Source organism: Anser cygnoides, chromosome 3, assembly GCF_040182565.1.
Source record: "Anser cygnoides isolate HZ-2024a breed goose chromosome 3, Taihu_goose_T2T_genome, whole genome shotgun sequence".
In the NCBI taxonomy this organism is placed as follows: domain Eukaryota; kingdom Metazoa; phylum Chordata; class Aves; order Anseriformes; family Anatidae; genus Anser; species Anser cygnoides.
In genome coordinates, this window is record NC_089875.1 from 121,499,270 (window position 1) to 121,514,108 (window position 14,839).

Consider the following 14,839-nt stretch of genomic DNA (forward strand, 5'->3'; position numbering starts at 1 on the left):
CTGAGCTCTGGCAGGACACTGGGATGCTCTGGCGATAGCTGGGATAAATAAATGGGATGTGCCCCAGCTTCACTAAGGGTCTGGAAACCCAGCAAGCACAGGCTGGGAGGCGCTGGGGCTGGGGAGGTGCAGGGTCTGCTGTTTCTCTAGGGACACCCGTGTCAGCAGACGCAGACGGTGAGACATGCACGCTGTCTGGACCCGTATAATCCCATATATCCATGCTGCAAGTCCCCGCTGGCCAATATTTGGGTTAACATTCTCCAGCGTCCTTCCTTGCTGGGGTCAGCGGTGGCACCCGGAGAGCCACGGGACGGTTTTGTGCTTTCACGTGACCACAGCTCTTTGCATTCCCGCGCGCTTGGCTTCAGCTGAAATAATTACAGGGGTCAAACAACCCCCTGCAGGCCTCCGGCCACCTCTTGGGGTCATCACCTGCCCGGTGTGCAACCTTACTCCTTGGTAGAAATGGATGCAGGAGCCTGCACGTCAGTTATTTGGGGACAGGAGGCCAGGAGGGTGCTGTGGGTCAGTTGTTTGGGGACAGGAGGCCAGGAGGGTGGGGAGCCCCGCTGGTGGAGCTCCGTGCTTGCTGCCCTGGCATGCAGGGGGCACCTCGAGGTGCTCTCCAAGCCGTCAGCGCTGGCAGCAGCACTGCAGGTGGTGGTGCCTGGACAGAAGGCGAGTCCTTCCCCTGGCCCAGGGGTCCTGAACCTGCCGGGTGAGGAGCTCGGCGAGGATCCTCTTGCAGCTCCCGCTGCCCAAATCCGTCCGTGGTTTGCGGAGAGGCGAAACTTGCTCTGCTAATTAAGCCGACGAGCACTGTGTTCCAGCCGTGAAGAGGATGTGTGTAAGAGCTGCATTTGAGCAAGGCAGGAGCCAAAGATCTTCTTCTCGGGGCTAAATCTGGATTAATTTCTAAAACCTCGTCGTTCAGCCCAAGGAGAGAGTCGCCTAAGTGGGCTCTGCCGCTGCACTTGGAGTTCTGCTCGAACAACTCAGCTTCTCGTTGCTGGAATGAGATAGGAGATAACACAAATCCCCGCTTAACTGAGGAGCAGCGTTTCCATCAGCCCGAGCCCTTGCTGCGAGGAAGTAACTCCCCTTTTAAACCCTGGCGCTGCCATGACTTCGTCGCTGGCGCGAGATCCGTGGGGCAGATCTGACGAAGGGCAGAGCAGCTGGGAAAACCGACCTTGGTTTTAAGCTTCGAACGCTCCCTAAAATGCTGCTCTACTCGCTTTATCGGGTAAAAATGACCTTCCCTTACTCAGCAGCCTTGCTCTCCAAGCACTGAGTCAGGCAGCCGTGCTGGAGTCATTTTTTTCTCCCCAGCCAGCACAGCTGCGAGGAAGGGAGCTGGATTTTCTCCTGGCTCGCGCAGCAGCAGCAGGATTACGAACTGAGTCAAAGAGCACGGCCCAGGCCGGTGCGAAAGGCTTGGGACGTGCACGGTAAGGTCACACCTCCGGCAAGGTGGCGAACCTTGCGCAGTCCCTGGGCATGCAGAGTGGTTTGAGTGGCACCAAAAGCCTGGCTAGAGTTTTGCAAGTCGCTGTCTGCTTTTCTCAGCCTTGAAGGGGTCGAAAGCAAGCAAAGAGTTGCTTGCAGGGCTGGCTGCTGCCTGGCGTGGTTTTTTCACGGGTCCATCATCAGGTCTGTGCTGAAAAGCCCCCAGCGGCAAAGCCAGGCTCCCCGCGTGGTGGGTGCCACCAGTAAAGCCAGGACACGGACTGGGACCCCGAGCTGGCAGCAGGACGAGAGGTGGAGAGGGCTGGTTGTGGTGGTGAGCCTCCGTCCCTCCCCGACTTAGTCTCCAGGGGACTTGGCTGCGATCCGCACGCTTCCATCTAGCGGCGTAAACTGCAAAAACCCGGCTTGGGCTCGAGCTGAGAGCAGGGGCGCTGCCAAGGAAAAGCCTCCCGGCTGAGTTTTGCACTAACAACGTGCACAAACAGAGTTGCGCTAATAAATATTCGCTAACGAACTTCAGTTGGGCTCCAGCCGGGAGGTGCCCGCGGTCCAAGCAGCTGCTGGGTCCCTGGAGGAGACCCCAGCCGGAGCAAGCAGATCTTGCGGGGCTGGGAAATGTCTTCAAGCTATGGCAAAGCTGCCACACGTGTGTGTGTGTCCCCCAGGCTGCCAGCTCTCTGCTGGCCTCCTCGTTTTCTTTCAAGTGGCCCCGTTAGGGCTCAAGTGGTGAAAATTGCCTCCCTTAAGGGTGCTACCAGCAGAGCTTTCGCCCGGGGGGGTTTGTGGAGGTTTTCCAGCCGCGAGGTCCTTCTCAGCTGGAGCCTGGCCTTGTTCAGCAAGCTGGTGGTGCCCAAATCTCCTGCCTGGCCACGGGGAGCCTCCTCTTCGAGCTCTCCCGTTCCCCAAATCCTCCAGGTCTTCGCTTCTTGATCAGGCAGGACAACAACATCCCCTCTTCTGCGCTCGTGTCGCCGGTGGGAGCGGGGCACTTGCACCACGGAGCGGGTCCAAGGCGCCTTGAACCGCGTCCAGGTCGCTGCAGGCTGCTCTCACGCACTCCTCTAATCCTCCCCCCGAGGTCAAGGATGCCGCCCGGGGCGCGAGGCGGTGGCCTCGCCGCTGCCATCCCGTGCCAGCTGAGATGCCCGAGGCGGCCGGGGCATGTGCGGCAGGCGGGAGACCTTTCGGAGCAGCGTTCGTGCCGGGGAGGCGTTTTCTGGGACCTCGGGCAGCATTCGCTGAGCAGCCGAATTCCTCCCGCCCGGCAGCACGGGGCTGAGCCGCGCGGGCGAGTTGGGCGCCCCACGTTGCGCGCCCGACGCGTGCAGAATCAGAGTTTTCACCGTGAAAAAAAAGCCAGAACGGTCGCGGTGGGTAGAAAATGTCGAAACGCGAAACAAATGCGACTGGGGTCACCTGCCCGGGGGTCGCCTGAACCCGTCGGAGGTTTATTCGCTCCCTACAGGCTGTGTCGTCCCGCGATCTCTTTATAAACCATCTGCCACCCGTGCGCAGCTCCGGCACGGGCTGAAGAGATGTTGCCAACCTGAATTTATCCCCTCGCTGCCTGTTAACCTGGAGGAAAAAAGTTTGTCCTCCCCTTTCACTGCAGGAGCGACGCGTTTGGGCATCGAGCTCCGTTCTTTGGCCTCGGGGCTTCGGGTCTTGGTTTGACACGGAGCAGCAACCAGCAGGGACCCCGGCTGTAGGGCAGGCAGCCCCGCTTTTCACCTCTGCCCCCCTGCTTCCCTCTCTGCCCCTGCTCTGTGATTTAAGAAATCCCAGCGCCGAGTATTCTCTTCCCCCGGATTAAACTGCGTGTGTTGGCTGCAGCGCTCTTGGTCAGGTTGGCTCCAGTTACTTACTGTACATCTGGTCCTCATCTGGAGCTAAAAGGATAAACATGTCTGCTGCTTGGGAACCGCTGGCATGTTCGAGCTCTCTCCTTTGTGCCTCCCCGCGAGCGTGATGTGCCACGGCTCCCTTCATTGTGTCAGACCCGGCAAATCCGATTGACTCCAATTAGTCACGTCACTGGAATGTCTCTCATTACATATTAATCTTATTCCCAAAGAATATCGAGCGAGCTTGTCAGAAATGTTATTTTATTTTATTTTTATTTTTTTTTTGCAGCTGGAAGGTTCCCTTTGCCTTCAGCTGCTTCGCTTCCAGCTGTCCCAGCGCCTCCCCAGCCTCCCCGCTTTCGTGCCTGCACAAGTTTTGCCCTGCCCAAAGCTCCCGCGGAGCAAAAGCGCAAAGTCGCACTCCAGAACCCACCCGAAGCCCGCTCCTGGCTTCGTTCCTTGGCGGATTCGGTCCTGGCAAGCAGCTCGTGGTGCTGCGCGGGGCGGGAAGCCGGCAGCGCCCGGCGGAGCGAACCCCGCGCCTTGGGGGCTCAGCGCCGCTCGGGTTCGGCAGGGCCCGGCCCCCGTCGCCTCTTGGCAAACGTTCACGTGTCCCCCTCGGCTTCTTGTCCCCGCAGCCCCTGCATCACCTCGCAGCTGGACGAGCTCCTGTGCCCTCCCACCACGCCGGAGGGCCGCAACGACGAGAAAGCCCTGCTCGAGCAGCTCGTGTCCTTCCTGAGCGGCAAAGACGAGACGGAGCTGGCCGAGCTGGACCGAGCCCTTGGCATCGACAAACTGGTGCAGGTAGAGAGGGAGAAGGGCTTGGGGCCGAGGGGGCGGACGGGGCCAGACGCCGAGGGGCTGACACGAGGGTGAAGGAGGGTTCCCAGCATCCGCCAACAGGAGGCCAGATGTGAGCGGGACCAGCAGATTCGGAGAGGATACCCGATACGGTGCCGTTCCGCTGGAAACGTTGGAAAGCAGCCCCGTGAAATCCAATAGCCCGCTCTCGGCTTTTTTTTTTTTTTTTTATAAATGCAGTCCCCCCCCCCCCCACACACACACCCCGTGAGAAAAGCCAGCCCGAACGCTGCCGGCCCCTCGCGGCTCATGTGTCGGGGCGTGGGGAGAGCTGGCGGCCCGTCCCGCTTCCCCGCCGCGCTCGGGGGATTCGGGGCGCGGAGGAGCCTCCCGGCTGGAGTCCCGCGGGCGGAGATTCCTTCAGCCTTAATTGTGCTGCCTAATAATATATCTTAACGGCCTGGCTGGTATGAAACCCTGCGGCCCTCGCTGCCGAGATTGGCTTACACTGCAGCTGCCCCTCTGGCCCGAATTTAACCGCAGAAACAAATGCCAGCTTCGCTTCGGTGTCGCCGCCGCCGTCGTTTTTGGATGGTGCCGTGGCCCCGGCAGCAGGCGTCGGCGTGCATGGAGGCGTCTGAAGGGGCTGGGTTTTCGTGAATACCGGGGCACGGCGCGGGGGGAAGCCTGCCTGTAGGAAGAACAGCAAGGGAGGCGGAAGATGAGGTGGATGGCTCGGGATTTTTCGTAGCGTGGGTTCTTTTTCCACGCCCCGTAGTGCTCGCGCTCAGCTTTTTCCAAAACAGCGAACCCAACCTGTTAATAATGGCAGTGCCCTAAAAAAGAAACCTCTGCGAGCAGATCCCTCCTGGTGCTCTGGGCCTCATCCTTCCGCTGCTGAAGGCCGGGGACATCCCAGGAGGTGGCACGTCCTTTTTTCGTGAGGGACCTGGGGGACCCGCCAGCGATTCCCGAGCCAAGCATTTGCCTTCCAAAACCAGGTCTCTTCTCACACCGTGCATCCAAAATCAACAACTGCCTTTTTTTTTTTTTTTTTTCCCCAAGAGTGCGCTTAGGGGTAGGGAGTTCGGCCCCTCTGGTCCTCCCAGAGATGCTCTTGCCAAAGCTGGGTGTTTGCACAAGGACTTTGCAGATGCTGGGTTTGAGATGTCCCCGAACATCTCCCGGCCGTCCCCGCACCGACCCAGCCGAGGAGCACCCGGCTGGGAGGATCGTCTCGTGTTTGGAACCGGCCCCCCCGGGCTTTGCTCCCATCCAGTGATCATTTCATTAATGCGAACCTCAGGCTTTTTCCCCGGCTTCAGATGAACCTCAGAAATATTTTAAGTAGCTCCACGAAATATTTGCTTGCGGTACACGTTTAGAGAAACGGCGCTGTCAGCATGCAGGAGGGAAGCGTGCTGATAGTTCCCCTCCAGGAGATGTTGTTGGCAGGTGGGAGTTCGCATCCCCCTGGGGACAGCTCGGCGATTTACTCCGACTTCAGATTTTTTGCTTTTTAGGCCCAGGTATTTCAGGCCCCCCGCCAGCACTGGCTCTGAGGGCCAAGCACAGCTGCCTCGAGCCGCGGGCTGGGCTCCCGCAGAGCGGTGCTGGCACCCACAGGCAGGCACGCAGTGGCCTTGGGGACACTTTGCCACGTCCCCGGACACGGGTGGGTTCTCTCACCTTTCCTGAGCCCCCTCCTGTGTCCAGTCCCCCCCACTTCTCCTTGCTGCCGCCGACGTGGTGAGAGGAAGCGCCGGAGGTGTCTGCGCCCTGTTTAATCAGGAGGCGGCCGCAAGCTGGGGATTTTGGGGAGAGAAGAGTGAAAAAGCCTCGTTTTGGCAAGCCTGGCTTTGGGCTGCTGCTTTATGGCCCGAAACCCGGTCCTTGAACCATGCAAGTTCCATCTGAATTTCTGGAAGGGGGAGAAGACCGAACTATTTCCCGTGTTCAGGTCGATGCTCCGAGCGGGGCGCGATGCCGTTTGGGCCCTGAGCCCTCCCAAAAAGCCTTTTCTGGGGTCTCTGCTCCAAAGCAAGACAAATAAAATCATTTCTGTCCCTCTGAGGTCTGCAGAGCCCTGGGGAGCGGGCGTTCAGCCCCCCGGGGGTAGCGCTAGCCCTGCAGCAGCCCGCCCTGGCAGAGCAGCATCTTTTAGGGCGCTTGGCTGGGGCCGTCCCCCACACCCAACCCTGGGGCCGTGCACCCAGCCGAGGGATGGGGTTGCAACGCCCAGCACTACAGCAATTTCTTGGAAATTAAGCGATTTACCGAGACAAAGCCACGAGTGCAGAGCTTCGAGGGGCACAGCTCGCACAGCACCGGGCATCGGGAGGGCGGCGCGGCGAGCATCCGTCTGTCCCCCCCCCGCCAGCGGTCCGGGCTCGAACTCCTCCGGGCTCCACCATAAAGGTTTTTTTGTTTTGTTTTGTTTTCCCCTCCCTCTTTTTCCTCCCCCAGGGCGGCGGGCTGGAAGCCCTGACGGAGCGGTTCCAACCCCAGCAAGCCAGCGCCCCGCAGCTCCTGATGGAGCAGAAGCCCGGCATGTACCCCCAGCCTTACTCCTCCGCCTCGCCCAGCGCCAACCTCCCCGCCGCCTTCCCCGGCATGGTCCGCCAGAAGCCGTCCTTCGGCCCCGTGCCGGTGCAGGTGCCGCCGCCGCGCGGCGCCTTCCCCACCGCCATGGCCATGCAGCCCCGGCAGGCGCTCAGCCGGCCCCCCACGGCCCCCAACCAGCTGCGGCTTCAGCTGCAGCAGCGGCTGCAGGGACAGCAGCAGGTAAAGCCTCCCTCGGGGGCTAGGAGGGGACGGGGGGACGGGGATTTAGGGAGCCGGAGGATGGGCGGCTCCCGAGGGAAAACGTTGCTGTGGCGTCCGCATTTTTAGCTGGCAGATCTTCCTGACCCGTCCTTTTTCTCTCTTTTCTCCCCCTCCAGCTGATCCACCAGAACCGGCAGGCAATCCTCAACCAGTTCGCAGCCAGCTCGCCGGTGGGCATCAACATGCGGGCGGGCATGCAGCAGCAGATGACACCCCAGGTAAGGGGGGACACGAGGGACGCGGCGCGGTGGCGCGGTCCCCGTTAGCTCAGGGTGACCCGATCCCCTCCGCTCGCTCGCTGCGCACGGGAAAAACCGCCCAGCGTGCCGAGAGGTGGCTGCCGATGAGCTGCTGTGGTTTATTTTTTTCTTTATTCCATCCCGTCCACCTGGGTGAGGTATAAATACCTCGTTACCGCTCAGAGGCGGATGTGCCAACGCGGTTAATTGAGAAGGGTCTCTGGGAAATAGATGGCGTCCTTTAAATACCAGGATCTCCAGTGAATCTTCTTAATGATCCTGCAAATCCCCGGGCCCTAAAGTTCTCGCTTCGCTTCGAACGAAGCGGATGAAACATCTGCTCGCTACAAGGAGGGGTTGGGAAGTGTAGCTGAGTTCGGGTAACTTCATTCCACGTCGCCTCTGAATTTCGTTAGGCGTCGTGGCGTCCCTGGTGCGCCGGGGGGGGAATATTACCCGAGGGGACCCGGCAGTTTCCATCGCAGCTCCGTTTTCGGCTGCCGATGGCTTTGCCGAGCTCTCGCCGGCCGCGCTGTGGCTTTCGAAGGTGCTGGACGCGAGCACATCTGGCTCGGCCCTGTGGGGAAAAAAGCCCAGCACGGAGGGGAGTCTCGGGGGAAGGGTTTTGGGAGCGGCACGCAGCCGAGAGACGGAGGTCGGAGATCCTGAGCCTGGGCACGCGAGTGGCCCTCGCCGGGAGCCCAAGGAGAGGGTTTTAGGCACGAGAAGGGGGTTTTGCTGCACCCCTCGAATAAAAGGATTGGCCCGATAACGGGGCGAATGTGGGAGCTTTCCTGGCCGCCTGGGGGACACGGCCTGGATGGAGTCTGGTCCTTTAACGTCCCCCGCCTGCCCTGCCTCTGATCTGCGCAATCCGGCAGATTTTCAGCACTCCCCCCCCCCCCCCCTTGCCCCTCGGGGCTGCTCCTCGCTTTTTTTTCCAGCTCCCCCTCAGCAAAACGAGGACGGACGCCCCAAGCCGAGGGGGAAGGGGAGGGCCGGGGGGGGGGTCGTTGCGAGCCGTTTGCAGGGGAGCGAGGGGGGGCTAATTCGGGCATCTTCCTCTCCCCTCCCCACCCCGCAGCCTCCCCTCAACGCCCAGATGCTGGCCCAGCGTCAGCGCGAGCTCTACAGCCAGCAGCACCGGCAGCGGCAGCTCATGCAGCAGCGAGCCCTCCTGATGAGACAGCAGAGCTTCGGCAACAACCTCCCGCCCTCGGCCGGCCTCCCGGTGCAGATGGGGGCTGCCCGGCTGCCCCAAGCCCCCCCGCAGCAGTTCCCTTACCCCCCCAACTACGGTACGAGCCCCGGGAACCCCCCCACCTCCACCAGCCCCTTCTCGCAGCTGGCGTCCAGCCCCGAGGCCGCGCTGGCGAACCGCGGCGGCATGGTCAACAGGGGGATGATGGGCGGCGTCGGCGGGCAGTTCGGCGCCGGGATGACGCCGCAGATGCAGCAGAACATCTTTCAGTATTCGGGGTCAGGTAGGTGAGGCCGGAGGGGACGGCGAGCCCCTCTCGGCGCCGGCATCCTCGGCGGAAGGGCGGCGAGGGCGCGGGGAGGCACGGCGAGCTGGAGGCGCGCCCCGCGGGACGGGAGAAACACAAAGATGCTCCCGGGAAATCCGGGTTTACCCAGATTATCGCCAGGACCGGGGTTCGCTCGCGGTGTCGTCCTTGGTTTTGTCCGCTCTGCTCGCAAAGCGGTGTGGGGAGAGAGGCGGAGGGCACAGCGGTGACCTCGGAGGATGCTGCGGCACCGCGGGCTTCGCCGCCGCCGTCTCACACCGCGTCCTGCTGCTCTTTCTGCACACCCCCAGCGAACCTTTTCTGGTCAAATCTAAAAAAAAAAAAAAAAAAAACAAAACACCACCGTTTGGCCAAACAATTCATTTTTTTGTTTTTACTCTCCCCACCAAAATCAAACAGCAAAGCACTCCCCTGAGTTGTGCTTCCCTGAACGCTTACGCTCGGGATCAGACCAAATCCTTGCCAAGACATCCTAAAGGAGCTGCAGACAGCTCCTGCTTGTCCTGTGGGCACAGAGCTCTCGTTAAATCCCTGAGCTCGGGCAGGAGGGCGCACTAGGTCGGGTGCTTGGAGGTCTTCACGCCCCGTGCGGGGTCTCAGCAAGGCGCAGACGGCCGCCCCAGGGTGCGGCAGCCGTGCGGGACCCCCTTAGCCGTGACCTTATCACTGCCCCGGCCGTTTCCCATGCGGGTGCGGTAGGAAATGGGGCCACCTGCCGATGGAAACCACTGGGGGAAGGGGGTTCCCCGCTCGCTCGGCCCTGAAATATTCGCAAATACGGGAGCGGTGCAGCTGCTTGAAATGAAACCCAGGGACCCTGGGACCGAAAGCCGCGGCTGATTCTTCTGCCTCGATACCAGCAGCTGCAGGGGGAGGAGGTGGAAGGGGGGGGTACCGACAGCATCCCGCCCCCCCCCGGCTGATGCCCTCTGTCCTTCCCCAGGCATGGGTCAGCAAAGCGAGCCCGCCTTTGCCCCCTCGCTCAGCCCCAGCAGCCCCCTGATGTCGCCGCAGCTCCCCCCGTCGCAGAGCCCCATGCTGCAGCCGGCGCCGCCGACCCCGGGCTACCAGTCGCCCGACATGAAGAGCTGGCAGCAAGGAGCCATGGGCAACAGCAGGTAAGGTCGCGGGGATCCTCGGGTGCTTCGGGTTGGGGGGGGGATTTTTTAGGTCCTCCGGTTCCGACCCCGATGATCCAGGCTGTTCGCCCATGCTCAGGGGTGGCCAGGAGCCCGCAGCGCTTCGGTTTAAACCAGTGGGCACGGGTTGGAGACGAGGCACGGAGCAGGTTTTGGCTTTTGATGGTGGCTTAATTATGTGCCGTGAAAGCAGGTGGATTTAGGAGACGTGACAATAAAGGGAGCCGTGCCCGGCAGTCCCAGTGAGGCCCGCGCGGGTGCCTCTTAAACAAATGCATCCAGCTCTGACTTGGGGGGGGGGGAGTGAAATAGGAAATCGCCAGATTTTCTGCCTTTTTTCGTGTGCGAGTCAGGTTTGAGCTTCGGATCGCCAGAAACAGGAAAAAACCAAAGGAAACCAAACCAAAATTCCACCTGGATGCGTTGCTTTGTATCAGTGCGCAGCTCCGCTGACCTTTCCTGGTCAGGCAGCAGCGAGAATTTGGGGTCACCCAGACCGGGGCTTCGCATCGCTCCCAGGCTGCCCCTCGTGGTCCCCCCTTGCCCCCGGTGTCTCTCCGGCCCCGCCAGGCCGCGCTGAGCAGCCTCCAGCTGCAGCAGGAGCGGAGGGCAGATGTTTCCACCCTGCTCACCAACCCTCCAGGGCATCCCCGGGCTGCTGCGGCCCCTGTAATGCCCCCCCCGCGCCCTGTCCCTCCCTCCGTCCCGAGGACCTGGGTCCCTGCTTTGTGCAGGGAAGAAAGCGAGGAGGCCGCAGGAGCAACGTTCTCCCCCTCGCCCTCCATCCCACGCCCCCCCCAGCTGCACGCGCAGCCGGTGCTGGCCCCGGGGGCTTGATCCCACCCGGAACGGGCAGAGAACATCCTCCCGAGTGCCGTGAACGCCTGGCTAACCCTTTTCCCCCCCCCCTCTCTCTCTCTACCAGCGTGTTCGGCCAAGCCGGGCAGACCCAGGCGGCCCCGGCGCAGCAGGGGATGTACAACAACATGAGCATCACCGTCTCCATGGCCGGAGGCAACACCAACGTCCAGAACATGAACCCCATGGCGGGCCAGATGCAGATGAGCTCGCTGCAGATGCCCGGGATGAACTCCATGTGCTCGGAGCAGGTCAGTGCCGCCTCGCCCCTGCCCCCCGCCACCTTCCCCGGGGTGATTTCCTTTCCCCCCAGGTCCCCCCCCGAGCCGTGGTAGGTTAACGTGGTTTGCGAAATCCCCCCCACACCCCGTTCACGAGCGCCGTGCGTCCCAACCTCCCGCTGCCCCCACGGGGAGCTGCCCCTGCCGTGGGTTTAGGGCCGGGGCTGGGCTTGCAACATTTTCCAGCATTTATCTTCCCGAAAGAGGCGAGGGGAGAAGCAGCAAATGCCTCTGCCTCCACTGCCGCCGTGCCAGAGCCTGGCCAACGTGCCCTTAGCAGGGGCAGAGCACCCGCAGCACCCCAAGCCCGTCTGGAGCCGCTTTGGCGAGGTGTTTGGGGTTTTTTTAGCACATTTCCCAGTGTCTGTACCCAAACCAAGGGGCTGGCGTGGAAACCTGCTGCTCCTTGGCTATTTAAGGCCAGGATGCTGCCGCCGGCACCGTGGCTGATAGATGCTGCATCCTTCCCGGCCAGCCCGAGATGTCTCCGGGTGTTTTAGGTGCTGGGCTTCGTCTCGGTGCCACGAAGCTCCTTGGAGCTGCTCTTGGCTCACGGGGTTTGCGTGGGAGCGCTGCAGGCCAGGCCTTGCAGCCTCCCCAGGGGCCGAGCCCGTGGCTTTTCCCCCTCTTGTCAACGCGTTCGGTGACATTTCGCGCTCCCTGGAGAATTTCCCAGAGCTGGCAGCAGTTCGAGGCAAAGGTGCAGGAGGTTGGGAGAGAGGCAAAAAGGTCCCAAACCCGCTCCCGGTGCCGGGAGGACACCGGCGCTGCCCCCCACGCGTGGGCTCCCCCTCCCCAGACCCACCCAGGCTCGGCTCGAGAGGGTGGCGAGTGGCCCGGGGACCTCCGGGAGCCCTCGCTGAGCCTTGGTCTTCGCTTTCGACAGGTAAATGACCCGGCGCTGAGACCCGCGGGCCTTTACTGCAACCAGCTTTCCTCCACTGACCTTTTGAAAACCGAAGCAGATGGGGCGCAGGTCAGTAAGAAACTGCTAAGCACATCTCAGGTACAGAGAGGAGGTGGCTGTGCTCCCAAAACGGAGCGATCCCGGCCGGGTCGTGGCGCCACGCTCGGCACCGGGCAATAAGATTTCGGTCGGGGCCAGCTCGGGCTCACGGGGCTGGGTCTGTCCCTGCCGCCGCTGGCGCTTGGGGACCTCAGAAATCCCGCTCTGCTCTCCAGCCTCGTCGAGCCCCAGCTCGCTGCGCTGCTCAGAGCGCTTTAATAAATCTTGCTGCTAGTGCAGAGGAGCAGAAACGCTGCGCCCGAGCTGGGAAAATAACATGCTGGAGGCAGGAGGAGCTGAACCCCTGCCCGGCTCCGTGAGCAGCCCCAGGGCGAGGGCAGGCGGGGAGGATTTCTATCCTCGGCTCAGATTTTGGGTTGGAAGGATCCGTCCCCACTGCCCGGTGCCGCCGGCGCTGATCCGGGGCAGAGAGAGGGCATTCGGAAGGGGAAAGGGACGGAGGGACCGAGGGAGGCTGCGGGACGGTGTCCGTCCGTCCGTCCCTCCAGGCGGCGCCGGCGGGTGCTGCCCGTGCCTCGCAGCCTCCTCGCGGCGCGCCGAAACCGAGCGCCGACGCCTTTGGGTTCCGGGATTTGCCTTTCACGCCGGGACCAGCCGGTTAATCGCCTTCTTCCCAACCACCCCCCTGAGCCTCGCCTCTCGTCTCCCCCTTCCCCGTAGCGCGGCGTTGGTTTGCAGAGCCCCTAGGGAACACGCCGCCACGCGCCACCGCTCTTTAATTTCGTAAAGCAGCCGCTCCGGACCACGCCGCTGCCTTCCCGTACCGCCAGCTCCCCGTGCCCAGGGGATGCCAGGCTGGCTTTCTTTTTTTTTTTTTGTAATTTTTTTGGTTTTTTTTTTTTTTTTTTTGGAACGAGCAACGTGAACCTCGCAGAGCTCTGACCCGAATGAGTGCAGCGGTTTTCTTTTTATAGGACAAGAAGACAGAAGAGTTCTTCTCTGTGGTGGCTCCAGACTAGAGGAAGTCTCTAGTGAGTTTCCACTTCACGTAGTACCCAGTCCGTCGCCGCCGGCCCCTGCCCCATCCCCGCTAAAACCCCCTCTTGTCTTTTGTGTCCCAGCAGGTACAGCAGGTTCAGGTGTTTGCCGACGTGCAGTGTACAGTGAATCTGGTAGGAGACCCCTACCTGAACCCGCCGGCTCCCCTGGGCGCCCCGAAAGCCGCCGCGGTGCCGCCGACCCCGCAGGGCCAGCAGAAGAGCCTCCTTCAGCAGCTACTGACTGAATAACCGCTTTTCGAGGAATGTGAAATTTAAATAATAAGACGTACAGAGATATATAAATATATATATTATATATTTTTCTGAGATTTTTGATATCTCAAACCGCAGCCATTCTTCAGCTCGTAGTGTTTGGAGCAAAAAGGGGGGTTTTGTTTCGTTTTGTTTGGGGGGTTATTTTTTTTTCCCCTTTTTTCCCTTTTTTTTTTCCTTTCCTTTTTTTTTTTAAAAAAAACAAAAGCGTTGGATGTTGGCGAAGCGACGAGGCGGGACAGTCGGTTTCTTGAGCCAAAATTACAGATGATTCTTATTTTTGTAATCAGTTGCTGGCTTCTTAATCTGGACGAAGGTTTCTCGGGGAGGCGGGGAGGGGAGAGGGAGAAGGCAGCTGGAGGACTGCGTCGGGAGGAGGAGGCGAAAAAGGAGAAAAAGAGGAGGAGGAAGAGGAGGAGGAGGAGGAAGAGCAAGCTCAGTTTCAGCTGGATCTGTCACTGATCACGTCTCAGCGTGGGGCACGGAAGGGGTCGACGCTGGACTTCTGCGAGAAAGGCCGTTTTTATTCATGCTTAAACAACAACAACAAAAAAAAACCTTCTCTCCCCTCTGCCCCAGCCCGCTTGTGCGTACAATCAGCTTTTTCTAGCAATCGTGAGTTTGTCGGTTTTAAAGAAAAACAGAGTATTTTGACCCACCATTTTTTCCATGTTTTATGCTGGTTTAAGGCCTCCTAGCGAACAGAGGCTACGACGTGTATATTACAACCGGAAAAAAAAAGACACACACACACAAAAAAAAAAAGACAAAAAAAGAACAGTTTGGGGAAAAAACTGCAATAATTTTTAGGGGGAAGGATGGGGGGGAGGGGTCTGTCAATTATTGTAGATAAAATTTTCTGATTAAATATTAAATAAAATTAAGCAGTCGGTTCTTTCTGCTTTGATTGTGTTTAACAGCTGAGGTAGCTTAAACTATTTAAAATAATAATAATAAAATAATAATAATAATTGAATTCTCTGTTGGGAGATAGCTTATTTTTTTTCCCTCAAGCCTGTCACTGTAAATAGCTCTGAGCTCTGTATAAATTTGTTTTCTTCTCTTTTAGTTGGGGGTCGCTTTTAATATTCACTGCTGACTTTTATGGGAGCGGGGGGCTATGGGGTTTTTTTTTCCCTCTCTCTAAAATCGCGCTGGTGTGTGGAAAAAAAAAAATAATGTGTAGCTTTGTTGATTGACATTTGCAAGAGTTAAAGATGACAAAAAAAATGGAAAAAAAAAAGAAAAAAAAAAAAAGAACCGGAGTTGCCAGCTAACGTTTCGTTGTCTGTGTGCCGACGGGCGATCCGGCGCGGTGCCGCAGCCCCGGTGGCTCGGGGTGGGGGGAACCGGGCCCCGATGCTCACGGCTGGCGGAGGGCCCGCTGGCAGCCGAGAAAAGCTCGGGGTTTTGGGGTGCCTGAGCGTTCTGGGGGAGAGGGGAGGCGTTTGGGTGCTGAGCTGGTGCCCCAGGGCTGGCGGTGGGTGTCTGCCGCGCTCCTTCTGGGTGCTGGAGGCGGTGGGCGAGGAAGAGGAGCACCGCTGGGGTTCTCCGTCTTGCGCTTCT

The 14,839-nt window shown here is 60.1% G+C and overlaps 1 protein-coding gene across 9 annotated transcripts in view; it reads left to right on the forward strand.

The window, feature by feature from the left end:
• Window positions 1–13,914, forward strand: part of NCOA1 (nuclear receptor coactivator 1) — a 165,655-nt gene extending 151,741 nt beyond the window's left edge. For 3 of the 9 annotated variants that reach the window (XM_066995136.1, XM_066995141.1, XM_048079427.2), the window contains 8 exons: window positions 3,956–4,124; window positions 6,588–6,905; window positions 7,064–7,165; window positions 8,271–8,670; window positions 9,659–9,833; window positions 10,780–10,963; window positions 11,880–11,969; window positions 13,082–13,914. In XM_066995136.1, coding sequence (XP_066851237.1) covers window positions 3,956–4,124; window positions 6,588–6,905; window positions 7,064–7,165; window positions 8,271–8,670; window positions 9,659–9,833; window positions 10,780–10,963; window positions 11,880–11,969; window positions 13,082–13,249 — 1,606 coding nt within the window. In that variant the 3' untranslated portion in view covers window positions 13,250–13,914. Of the gene's footprint in view, window positions 1–3,955; window positions 4,125–6,587; window positions 6,906–7,063; window positions 7,166–8,270; window positions 8,671–9,658; window positions 9,834–10,779; window positions 10,964–11,879; window positions 11,970–12,934; window positions 12,992–13,081 lie in introns of all 9 variants that reach the window. The other 6 variants (XM_066995138.1, XM_066995143.1, XM_066995137.1 and 3 more) reach the window with 4 other exon arrangements.
• The last annotated feature ends 925 nt before the right edge of the window (window positions 13,915–14,839 follow it).